Raw genomic sequence first — 11,843 nt, forward strand, 5'->3', positions numbered from 1 at the left:
GATGGAGAAGGAATACAGGGAGAGGATAACATTGCCGAGGCTGCTTGTGCCCACTTCCAAAATATCTTTACAGGAGTAGACAAGGTTATCAATGAAAATGCCATCAGCTGTATTCCCAGAATGGTCAGTCAAGAACAAAATAATGCCATTACTGCCATGCCAAACCTGGAAGAATTGAAGGAAGTGGTTTTCTCTATGAATCCTAATTCTGCAGCTGGTTCGGATGGGATGAATGGTTTATTTTTTCAGAAATGTTGGCATATTATCAAGCATGATCTTCTTGGTGTCATTCAAGCATTCTTTTGTGGCCAAATGATTCCTAAATACTTTTCTCATTCTTGTATAGTACTCCTACCTAAGGTGAGCAATCCCAACAAGCTTACAGAGTTCAGACCTATCAGTTTAAGAAATTTCACTAGCAAGATCGTTTCTAAATTGGTGAGCTCTAGACTTAGTCCTATTCTACCTAATCTGATTTCTCTTAATCAGTCCGGGTTCGTCAAAGGGAGAAGTATATCAGAAAATATTATGCTGGCACAAGAGATCATTCATCAGATCAGGAAACCAAATATTGGTAGCAATGTCGTTATTAAACTGGACTTGGCTAAAGCGTATGATAGGGTCTCTTGGTCGTATATATGCTTGGCGTTGATAAAAATGGGATTCCATGAGATCTTTATCGATATGGCTTGGAGGATCATGGCTAACAATTGGTATTCTATTATTGTCAATGGCAAAAGACATGGTTTCTTTCACTCCACCAGAGGATTAAAGCAAGGCGATCCTCTATCTCCTGCCCTATTTATTTTAGGTGCAGAGGTACTTTCAAGATCCCTGAACAGACTTCATAGCAACCCTGACTATCATGGTTTCATTATGGAACCCAGAGGTCCTCAAGTTAATCATTTAAGTTTCGCAGATGATATCATTCTCTTCACTTCGAGAAGAAAAAAAACTCTGAAACTCATTATGCAAACCCTGAATTCATATGAAGAGATCTCATGCCAACTTGTTAATACAGATAAAAGTCATTTTATGGTCCATTCTAATGCTTTCAACAGCACCAGAGATAGGATCAAAAGAATCACTGGCTTCAGACAAAAGGAGGGCCCTATCACTTACCTTGGTTACCCTTTATTTGTTGGTAGACCTAGGATTATTTATTTTTCTGATCTTATTAACAAAGTGTTATGCAGAATCACAAGTTGGCACACAAAATTGTTAAGCTATGGTGGTAGAGCAATTCTTGTCAAACATGTGTTGCAATCTCTACCTATCCACCTTCTATCAGCAATAACCCCCCCTAGTACTATCCTCTAACAGATCCAGAGCATCATGGCAGACTTCTTTTAGGGGTGGAGGAATGAGAGGAAAAAATACCATTGGGCGTCGTGGAAAAACTTAAGCTTTCCCTATGATGAGGGGGGTGTAGGGATGAGGAACATCAAGGATGTATGCATGGCCTTTCAATATAAACAATGGTGGATTTTCAGATCCAAACATACCCTTTGGGGAGAATTTTTGAAGGCCAAGTATTGTCAAAGGTCTAATCCTATTAGTAAGAAATGGGATTCCGGAGAGTCATTAACCTGGAAACACATGATGCACAACAAACATAAGGTTGAAGATCATATTCAATGGAAGCTCAACTCAGGCACTTGTTCTTTTTGGTGGGACAATTGGCTTGGTGTTGGACTCTCGCCTGTCACTCCACTGGTAGTAACAGGTTCAATCAGACCACTGTGGCAGAATTTTGGCTCGAGGGACAATGGAACCTGAACATGCTCCTGCAACAGGCCCCTAGCAGGCAGCTTGACAACATCTTATCCACAGAACTTTGCATCCAGCAGGACATCCCAAACCAAGCTATTTGGAAACCTAACAGTGATGGCAAATTCAACTGCTCTTCTGCATGGAATGAGATCAGGGAGAAGAGGACCAAGACGATGTTCAATACATTCATTTGGCATAAGAGTATCCCTTTTAAATCTTCTTTCCTTCTGTGGAGAACTTTACGTTGTAAACTGCCTACTAACGACAAACATATTAGCTTTGGCAATGAGCCTACAAATTGTTTTTGTTGTAGTTACAGGCCAGGGCTGGACAACATTGAACACATCTTCAACAATGGACACTTTGCTACCTACGTGTGGAAAAGTTTTGCTGCTGCTGCTGGAATCATACCAGATCACAGCTCACTGTCTCAGCTCATAGTGCAGTGGTGGTCAGCTAAGTACAACAATGCAGCACACAAGCTACTGCTACAAGCTACACCAATATTCATTTGTTGGAACCTTTGGAAGAATCGTTGCGCTAATAAATATGGAGGCAAAGCGTCCAATGTTAGTAGAGTCAAATATGCCATCTACAAAGACAACTACAAACTAATGCACACAAATTTCCCCCAAATCAAATGGCCGTCAAGCTGGAAGGATTTGTTTCAGCTGGGGGAGAATTGCATTCATGATATCAAAGTGACACTCGTTAAATGGATAAAGCCGCCGGCTCGCTGGATCAAAATCAACACGGATGGCAGTGCCTTAAGCAACCCGGGCAGAATTGGAGCAGGCGGCATCCTAAGGGATCAAATGGAAGCAATGCTACTAGCTTTTGCTACTCCTTTGGGGGAAGGCACTAACAACCAGGGGGGAAGGCACCAATAACCAGACTGAAATAGGAGCAGCCATATTTGGCATGACATGGGTACTTCAACTAGGCTACAAGAAGGTTCTCTTAGAGGTGGACTCATAGCTACTGGTGGACTGGATCACGCTGAAAACCAAACCTCCATGGAATATTAACAAACAACTACAGCAGCTCCAACAACTCATCAGACAAACACACAACTTTAAATGCAAACACACCTTCAGGGAAGCCAATTATGTGGCCGACACCCTATCAAAGCAAAGTCACAAAATTACATGTCCACAAATATATTGCAACAGTCAACAATTCCCATGTCGCAATTTCGGAAGAAGAATTAGACTGGGCACGAAAAATCATTTCCTTAGAACAATCTGGAAAGATTCATGTTAATTCGAATAGGAACAATGAATCTCCATCTAAAGATCTACCTACAGTCGAAAAATCACACAATTCCATCGCTCAAATTGGGAGATCTGAGATGGCGATTTCTGGAGAAATATCGGAAAAATCGCCTCAGACGCGCCCTTGAATTCCAACATCTTTTGATGAAATGAATGACATTTCAACTACTGGGGAATCTTCCCCAGGTCAAGCAGTATATCATACTGCAATCTCGAATCGTTTGGATGGTGGAATCGCCGACATAAAATCCGACCAAGTCACCAAAACTCCGGTCAACAATGGCGACAAAACTTTACACCAAACACATCCTTGTGATAAGGACAACCTTCCTGAGGTAACAAAATCACTAATTCAACACGAAAATAACATTAATTGTTCTTCCAACTTGCAGGACAAATTCACAGCACCTGTCGATGATCAAAACTCAGGCGAGGAGCTGGAGTCAATTCGAATTGCTAATATGTTGAACCAAGGAAACAATCAAGATAAGAATTGCACCCCAATTCAGAGAAAGGAAACAATGCAACCTGAAAATGAGGAATGTAATCCCAAAGAAACCACCGATGGGAATGGACATGGAAGAATGCAAGGGATTCAACATGTTGTGGAAAGGCAAAGTCAAGAAGCAAACAATTCGAAAGAATTAGAACACACTTCTACAATAATAGAGAAACAGCATGACACAGGGGAGGCTGTTTGGAAGCTAAAAGAGAAGGCCAATCCAGAAAAAGATACAATGCAACAAAGCAAATCTTACGAAGGTAACAACCACAACTCGACTTCAGATAAGTCACCTAACCTTGGTCCTACCTCTAATAATCATATTCATCCCTCATCCACTGATCCTCGTAGTAGACAAAATGGGACTGGGAAAGGTCATGTTGTAGTGATCAATGGGAAGAATGATGTGGAAACACAACCTGCTAAAGCCATTCAATATGATCGGAACCAAATAGTTCCCAAGATTCCCCCTCCTCTCAAAGTGTCTTCCAATTTTGATGCATATAGACCTGCACAACATAAAACCAACCAAAACAGCAATGATCAGAACCAAAACAAACTCCCTGCCACCAGTTCCACTAACAGAAATACCAACCAAATCCCTGATCCAGCTCCACCAACTGTAACTCAATCTCTTGCCACTAGACATCGAGCTAACCAAATAAAAAATGCCATTCCTATGATCATTGATCAACCCATTATTACCACTAGACAAGGATATCCCTCAATAACTTTTTATGAAGCGGATTTCTTACAGAAGATGCCAGGCAGGTGTAAGTATACTTTGGTTGGTAAGTTCATCAATGCAATGCCTAGAATGGAAGTCATTCGTAAAAGCTTTATTGCTCAAACTCAGCTCACTGGGGGTGTCAAGATAGCACATTTTAATTCTAGGCACATTTACATTGACTTGGATAACGAGGCTGATCATATTTCTGTCTGGACAAAGCAAAAAATGTTCATTGCAGGTCACTCTATGAAACTACAGGTATGGACTCCTACTTTCAAACCTGCGGAGGAAACACCTATAGTACCTATCTGGATTACCTTACCAGAACTGCCCTGGCACTGTCACTATATGGACATTCTTACACCTTTACTATCTCCTATTGGCAAAGCACTTTACCCATTGGCAAAGCACTATACCTTGACTCTGCAACTGTACAAAAAACTAGTGGTAGTGTTGCAAAGGTTAGAGTTCAGATTGACCTTACTAAAGAGAGACCTCAACATGTTTGGCTGGGATTCTCTGAGAAAGACCTTAATCTGGGCAAATGGCAAGTAATTGAATATGAAGATGTTCCATCTTATTGCTTATACTGTAAGCATCAGGGCCACATGATGGGAGAATGCTCACAAAAAGAGAAAGATGATGAAACCAAGAAAAACAAAGAAATGGAGGCTAACAAAAAAGGACAAAACAAATAGCAAAATCAAAGCTCTAAAGGAAATCAGCAACAGGTTCAAAGCAAGGAAAACATGCACTCAAACAGGCAAGGCAATGCGAAGAGGCATACTGAAGCTGTTACTGAAAATAAGGAGGAGCAGTGGAAAATCCAAAACAAGAATAAAAATAGACAACACAACCAAAATCAGGATCCAAAAAAGGTTTGGAAACCTCAGGCGCAAAAAAAACAGGTCAACCAATCTCAGGTGCAGCACATCGAGCAGCAAAAAGGTATGACTTCTAAGACCCCTGTATTGGAGAGTAATGAATCTGGTGATCAGATTCCTACAACCCCCTCCCCTGTTATTGTTGATGTTGACCATTGTTCAGATAATGAAATCCTCATCCCTGTAATTCCCTCTGTTGCTGTTGATGATCAGTGTGATCACAATGATATCCCATCCCCTGTATCCCCCCTGGTTTTAGCTGATGAAGTTATTGGAGGGAGGTTGGATGTACAGGAGAAAACCTCTAATCTGCAGGAAGGGGTTCCTAGGGGAAGGGTTAGTGATCAAACCCCTGCTACCACTCAGAATAATATTCCACACCACCAAAAAAAGGCCCACCTAACCAGTGAAGAGGGTAAAGAAACACCAAATCAGCAGATTCATATCAATAATGCACAGAGAAATCAACCCAAAGGGTCTATGGCCAAGGATATGGGAAACAAGGAAGGTCCAAGTAACCAGATGGAAACTCCTAAGAGTAAGAATAAACCTAGGAAAAAAAAGAGGGAAGCTACCATGAAGAAACAGAATGAACATAATCACCAAAAACAGTCCCCCAATACCAGTCATCCGGAAGAAAATCCTTGTACAAACTTCATAATGATGGACCAGATTATGGATGTGGTTCCAGTGAATGCTAGGAAGCCCCCTGATCAATCCAAAGTCAATGTTAGAGATGAGTATGATGTGGATAACTCAGAAGATGATTTTGATCCTGATAATCTGCCTATAAATGATCTAGATGAAGATGACGAGATTAGTGAATTACTAATCAAAGCTTTTAGCCCTAACAAGGATCATGAATTAGAAAAAGAGCTTCAACAAGTCACCGACAAACAAGGCCTCTCTCCCAGAGGTATTCACATTGACAGACTCCCCCTCAAAAAACCAGACTCTCCTATTCCTGTTACAGCAGGAAGACCAAACACTAGACTTTTCACCTCTAGATCATCCCAATGATTAGTATAATAATATGGAATACTAGAGGAATCAATACCCAAGGTGCTATTGAAAGACTCACAAACCTCAAGAAAACAGCAATCATGTGTCCATGATTGCTGTTTTGGAACCTTTCTCTGAGAGCAACAATATCAACATGTTTAAAAGTATGCTTGCCATAGATAATGCTACTAGTAACACCAATGGAAAAATTTGGCTATTTTGGACCACTGATATTTCTTGCACTGTATTAGAAACGGATGAACAACATATCACTTGTGAAATCAGCCACATTGAAATTTTATCTATACCAAGACCTTCGTGTATGCCAAATGTAAAGAGCATCTCAGAGAACCTCTTTGGGACAGATTACTTCACTTGTCTGATACTAGAAATACTACTCCTTGGTGTACAGTTGGAGACTTTAATGTTATAACTGACATTGATGAAAAATTGGGAGGTATACCATATAATATGAGAAAAAGTCTTAGCATTATTGAGGCAAGTGGACTCATGGATTTGGGATTTAATGGACCTAAATTCACTTGGTCTAATCAAAGGGGTATCAATTTCAGAATCTGGAAGAGGTTGGATAGGGCAATGGTTAACGATAATTGGTTGCAAAACATGCCTCACACCTGCATCACACACCTCCCTTCTGTGGGGTCGGATCACTGTCCATTACTTATGGAAATGACTGCCAGACCAGACAATTGCATCAAGTATTTCAGATTCCTTAACTGCTGGGTTGAGCAGCCTTCATTTGAGGAGACAGTCACTTCCTGCTGGAACAGACCAGTGGAAGGAAACCCCATGTGGTCATTCCATCAAAAAATGAAGAGCTTGGCCTCTACTCTTAGCACTTGGTCCAAGATGCAATTTGGTGATATTTATGCAAAGGTCAAGGAATTCGAGGAAAGAGTCAAGGTAGCAGAAGACGACCTCCTTCAGAACAACACAGAGAAACATAGAGAAGAACTTCACAATAATAATGTTGAGTATATTAGATACATGAAATTGGAAGATGCTATTCTTAAACAGAAATCATAGTTGCAATGGTTTAAAGAAGGTGATGGTAACTCCAAATACTTCCATGCATTGATTAGAGGAAGGAGGAGAAGATTATTTGTCCATAAAATCCTCAATGATAATGATGAATGGATACAAGGTGATGAACATATTGCAAAGGCAGCATGCGATCATTTTCAGCATATATTCACAGGTGAGGAAACAAAGATTGATGAACTCCCTATGGAATGCATTCCAAGAATAGTCAGCCAGGAACACAATGACAGGTTGAAAGAAACTCCTTCCATTGATGAGCTTAAGGAAGTTGTTTTTTCCATGAATCCCAATTCAGTTGCTGGACCGGATGGTATGAATGGCTTCTTCTTCCAGAAATGCTGGAATATTATCAAGAATGACTTGATGGCTGTGATTCAAGCTTTTTTCAGCGGCCAGATGATTCCTAAATTTTTTTCACATGCCTGTCTTATTCTCCTTCCCAAAGTGAAAAATCCTAATAGACTCAATGAATTCAGGCCTATCAGCTTGAGTAAATTCATTACCAAGATCATTTCTAAGTTATTATGTCATCGATTAGCTCGTATTTTACCTAGTCTGATTTCTCCAAATCAATCAAGCTTTGTAAAAGGTAGAAGCATATCAGAGAACATTATGTTAGCCCAAGAAATTATCCATCAGATGAAGAAACCTATTATTGGAAGCAATGTGGTGATCAAGCTTGATATGGCAAAAGCCTACGATAGGGTTTCATGGTCTTATATTTGTTTGATCTTGAGGAAAATGGGTTTTGAAGAGGTTTTTATTGACATGGTATGGCGAATTATGGCCAATAATTGGTACTTTATCATTCTTAATGGTAGAAGGTATGGTTTCTTCCATTCAACTAGAGGCCTTAAACAAGGTAATCCTCTATCCCCAGCCCTATTTATTTTAGGTGCGGAGGTATTATCTAGGTCTCTAAACAGACTCCACCAGCAGCCTCTTTATCATGGTTTCTACATGGAAATGAGAGGACCACAGATTAACCACCTCAGTTTTGCGGATGATATCATTATTTTCACTTCGGGGAGGAAGGATTCTCTCAAGCTCATCATGCAGACTTTGACTACATATGAAAGAATCTTAGGGCAACTCATCAACAAATCCAAGAGTCATTTTCTTCTCCATCCTAATGCCTTCAGAACTACATGTGATAGAGTTAAAAGGTATACTGGATTTCATCAGAAGGAGACTCCTATTACATATCTTGGTTGTCCACTCTTTATTGGGAGACCTAGACTTATTTACTTCTCTGAGCTCATCAGTAAGATTGTGAACAGAATCACAGGATGGCAATCTAAGATGCTAAGTTATGGAGGTAAAGCCACTTTGATTAAGCATGTTCTCCAATCCATGCCTATCCATATTCTTTCTGCTATTTCCCTCCCCCCCCCCCCCCCTTCTACTATTCTTAAACAGATTCAAAGTATTATGGCTGAATTCTTTTGGGGACGAAGGGATGACAAGAAAAAATATCATTGGTCGTCATGGAAAAATCTCAGCTTTCAATATGAGGAAAGGGGAATTGGAGTAAGACAAATGAGTGATGTTTGTCAAGCATTCCAATTCAAACATTGGTGGATCTTTAGAACCAAGCATAATCTTAGGGGAGAATTTCTTAAAGCAAAATATTGCCAAAGATCTAATCCCATTAGCAAAAAATGGGATACGGGAGAGTCTCAAGCATGGAAGGTACTCATGAGAAACAAACATAAGGTGGAAAATCATATCGAATAGAAGATTAAAAATGGTTCTTGTTCATTTTGGTGGGACAATTGGTTAGGAGTTGGACCATTGGCTCAATTCACTACCACTAGTCACAGATTTGACAATGAAACTATCTCGGACTTTACGACAAATGGGCAGTGCAATGTCGACAAGCTGATCAGACTTGCTCCTCAAAGCCAGTTACATGCAATTCTGTCCACTCAGATACAGCTACAGCAAACCAGTGCAGACCAGGCAATATGGAGTCTCAATTCGAATGGCCTCTTTACTGTCTCTACTGCCTGGGATATTATAAGAGAAAAAAAAGCCAAAACCACGATTAACTCCTACACTTGGAACTGACAAATTCCTTTCAAATGTTCTTTCTTGTTGTGGAGAACAATAAGAGGCAAACTCCCTACTAATGAAAAGCTTTCATATTTTGGAATCGAACCAAGTGACTGCTACTGCTATCACTCGCCAGGTGAAGATACCATTGAACACACTTTTAATACAGTGAACTTCGCAAGGAATATTTGGAAATATTTTGTTGTTTCTTTAGGCATGCAAACTGATTTTTTGCCTCTTAGAAACATGATCATGAGGTGGTGGAGTTCTTCTCACTACAATGAAGCACACAAGCTAATTCTACAATCCACTCCAATCTTTATTTGTTGGAATTTGTTGAAGAATAGATGTGCTAAAAAATACGGGGGCAAACAGTCCAACATTGCAAGAGTAAAGAACCTAGTGATTTTGGACACCTTCAAGCTGCTGCGTACAACTTTTCCATATATATCGTGGCCTTTGGAATGGAACAAGCTATGTACATTCATTGAGAAATGTACTCACGACACCAAGGTCACGGCTGTCAAGTGGACTAAACCTCCAGCCAGATGGGCTAAATTAAATACGGATGGGAGTGCCTTGAATAACCCAGGCAGCATAGGAGCAGGGGGAGTACTCAGGAATTCCCTTGGAGAAATTATCTTCGCTTTTTCAACTCCATTAGGTGAAGGAACCAACAACCAAGCGGAGGTGGATGCTGCTATATTTGGCTTATCTTGGTGTGTTCATTTGAATTATAATAACGTGATCCTTGAAGTTGATTCCCAACTTCTTGTGGAATGGATCAAGAACAGCACCACAGCCCCTTGGTCCCTCTCAATCCAAATGCAAAAGCTTTCACCAAATGGTCACTCAATTCACTCACATCAAGTGCATTCACACTCTTAGGGAGGCCAATTTTGTGGCAGACTCACTCTCCAAACAAAGTCACCAACTTACCAGTCCTCAAGTGTACTTCAACAGCCAGCAGCTCCCCAAACTTGCAGCAGCTTATCTTCATCAAGACCTCGCAGGTATGGCAAGTTTCAGAAGAAGAAAATTGAAGAGAATTAAGGAACCACCTTAATTCTTCACAGCCTAGAGGTCCTATGAAGAAGCCAGAATTTCTTCAGGCCCTCTGGTTTGCATGATCTTTCGGTCATCTACATACAGGCTGCCCCTTGATAGGAAAGATTTTTGGTTAGTCTTTTGCTTGTAAAGGGAGAGTCTCCCTCATTTATGCTTTCCTAAATTCTTTGTATCGAGATGAGTCCTCTCATATAGGTGCTTAGATGATAGGATCTTAATTAGTTTGGGGAAGAGTTGGAGAACCTACAGAGGTTACTTAGTAGGCTACCAACTCTTGTTTCACCATTAAGTGGAGGTAAGGTTTTTGTCCACCTCCGTGTACCTTTTACTTTTTATCTATGTTAGGGCCTAGGGGTGTAGCTAAGCCCCTGACCCTCCAAGGGTCGTTAAAAAAAAAAAAAAAAAAACCTAAACCCTAAACCTTAAACCCTAAACCCTAAACCCTAACCCTAAACCCTAAACTCTAGATCCAAACTCTAAACCCTAGATCCTAAACGCTAAATCTGAATTCTAATCTTTAAATCCTAAATCCTAAACTCTAAGCACTAAACCCTAAATCCTAATATCAAAACCCTAAACCCTAACCCTAAACCATAAACTCTAAACCCTAAACCCTAAACCTAACTGTATATCTTAAACTCAAAACCCTAAACCGTAAACCCTAAACCTAAATCCTAAATCCTAAAACAGAAACCCTTAAACCTAAACCCTAAACCTAAAACCCTAGACCTACACCCAAAACCCTAAACCCTAAACCCAAAACCCTTAAACCTAAACACTAAACCCTAAACCTTATACCCTTACCCCTAAACCCTAAACTGGAAAACCTAAATCCTAAATCCGAAACCGTAAACCATATACCCTTAACCTAGAACCCTAACCCCTAAACTCTAAACCCTTAAACCCTAAATCCTAAAGACTAGATCCTAAACCCTATATCCTTAGTCATAAACCCTAAACCCTAAACCCTCAATCTTAAACCCTCAACCCTAAACCCTAAACCCTAAACCCTAAAGACAAAACACAAAACCTTAAACCTAAACCCTAAACCCTTAACCCTAAACCCTAAACCCTAAACCCTAAACCCTAAACCCTAAACCCTAAACCCTAAACCCTAAACCCTAAACCCTAAACCCTAAACTTTAAACTCTAAACCCTAAATCCAAACTCTAAACCCTAAATCGTAAACCCAAAATCCAAAATCGTAATCATAATCCCAAAACCCTCTAAACCCTAACCCTAAACCCTAAACTCTAAACCCTAAACACTCAATCTTAAACCCTAAACCCTAACCCTTAAATCCTAAACCCTAAATCCTAAAATCTAAACACTAAATCCAAAACACAAAACCTTAAACCCGAAACCCTTAACCATAAACCCTAAACCATAAACACTAAACCCTAAACCCTAAACCGTAAAATCTAAATCTTATAACCTAAACCCTAAATCCAAATCCTAAACCCTAAACCCTAAACCCTAAACCATTAACCATC

The 11,843-nt window shown here is 40.1% G+C and overlaps 1 protein-coding gene across 1 annotated transcript; it reads left to right on the forward strand.

Moving 5' to 3' along the window:
* The first annotated feature begins 5,028 nt into the window (after positions 1 to 5,028).
* LOC107059252 (glutamic acid-rich protein-like) lies at positions 5,029 to 6,183 on the forward strand. Its single transcript, XM_015305743.1, has one exon. The coding sequence runs from the start codon at positions 5,029 to 5,031 to the stop codon at positions 6,181 to 6,183; it is 1,155 nt and encodes a 384-aa protein (XP_015161229.1).
* The last annotated feature ends 5,660 nt before the right edge of the window (positions 6,184 to 11,843 follow it).

This window comes from Solanum tuberosum, unplaced genomic scaffold (assembly GCF_000226075.1).
Source record: "Solanum tuberosum cultivar DM 1-3 516 R44 unplaced genomic scaffold, SolTub_3.0 scf01033, whole genome shotgun sequence".
NCBI lineage: Eukaryota > Viridiplantae > Streptophyta > Magnoliopsida > Solanales > Solanaceae > Solanum > Solanum tuberosum.

Bases quoted from the DNA above. Each gene is read 5' to 3' on its own strand.
- LOC107059252 (XM_015305743.1), top strand. From the start codon at position 5,029: ATGCACTCAAACAGGCAAGGCAATGCGAAGAGGCATACTGAAGCTGTT.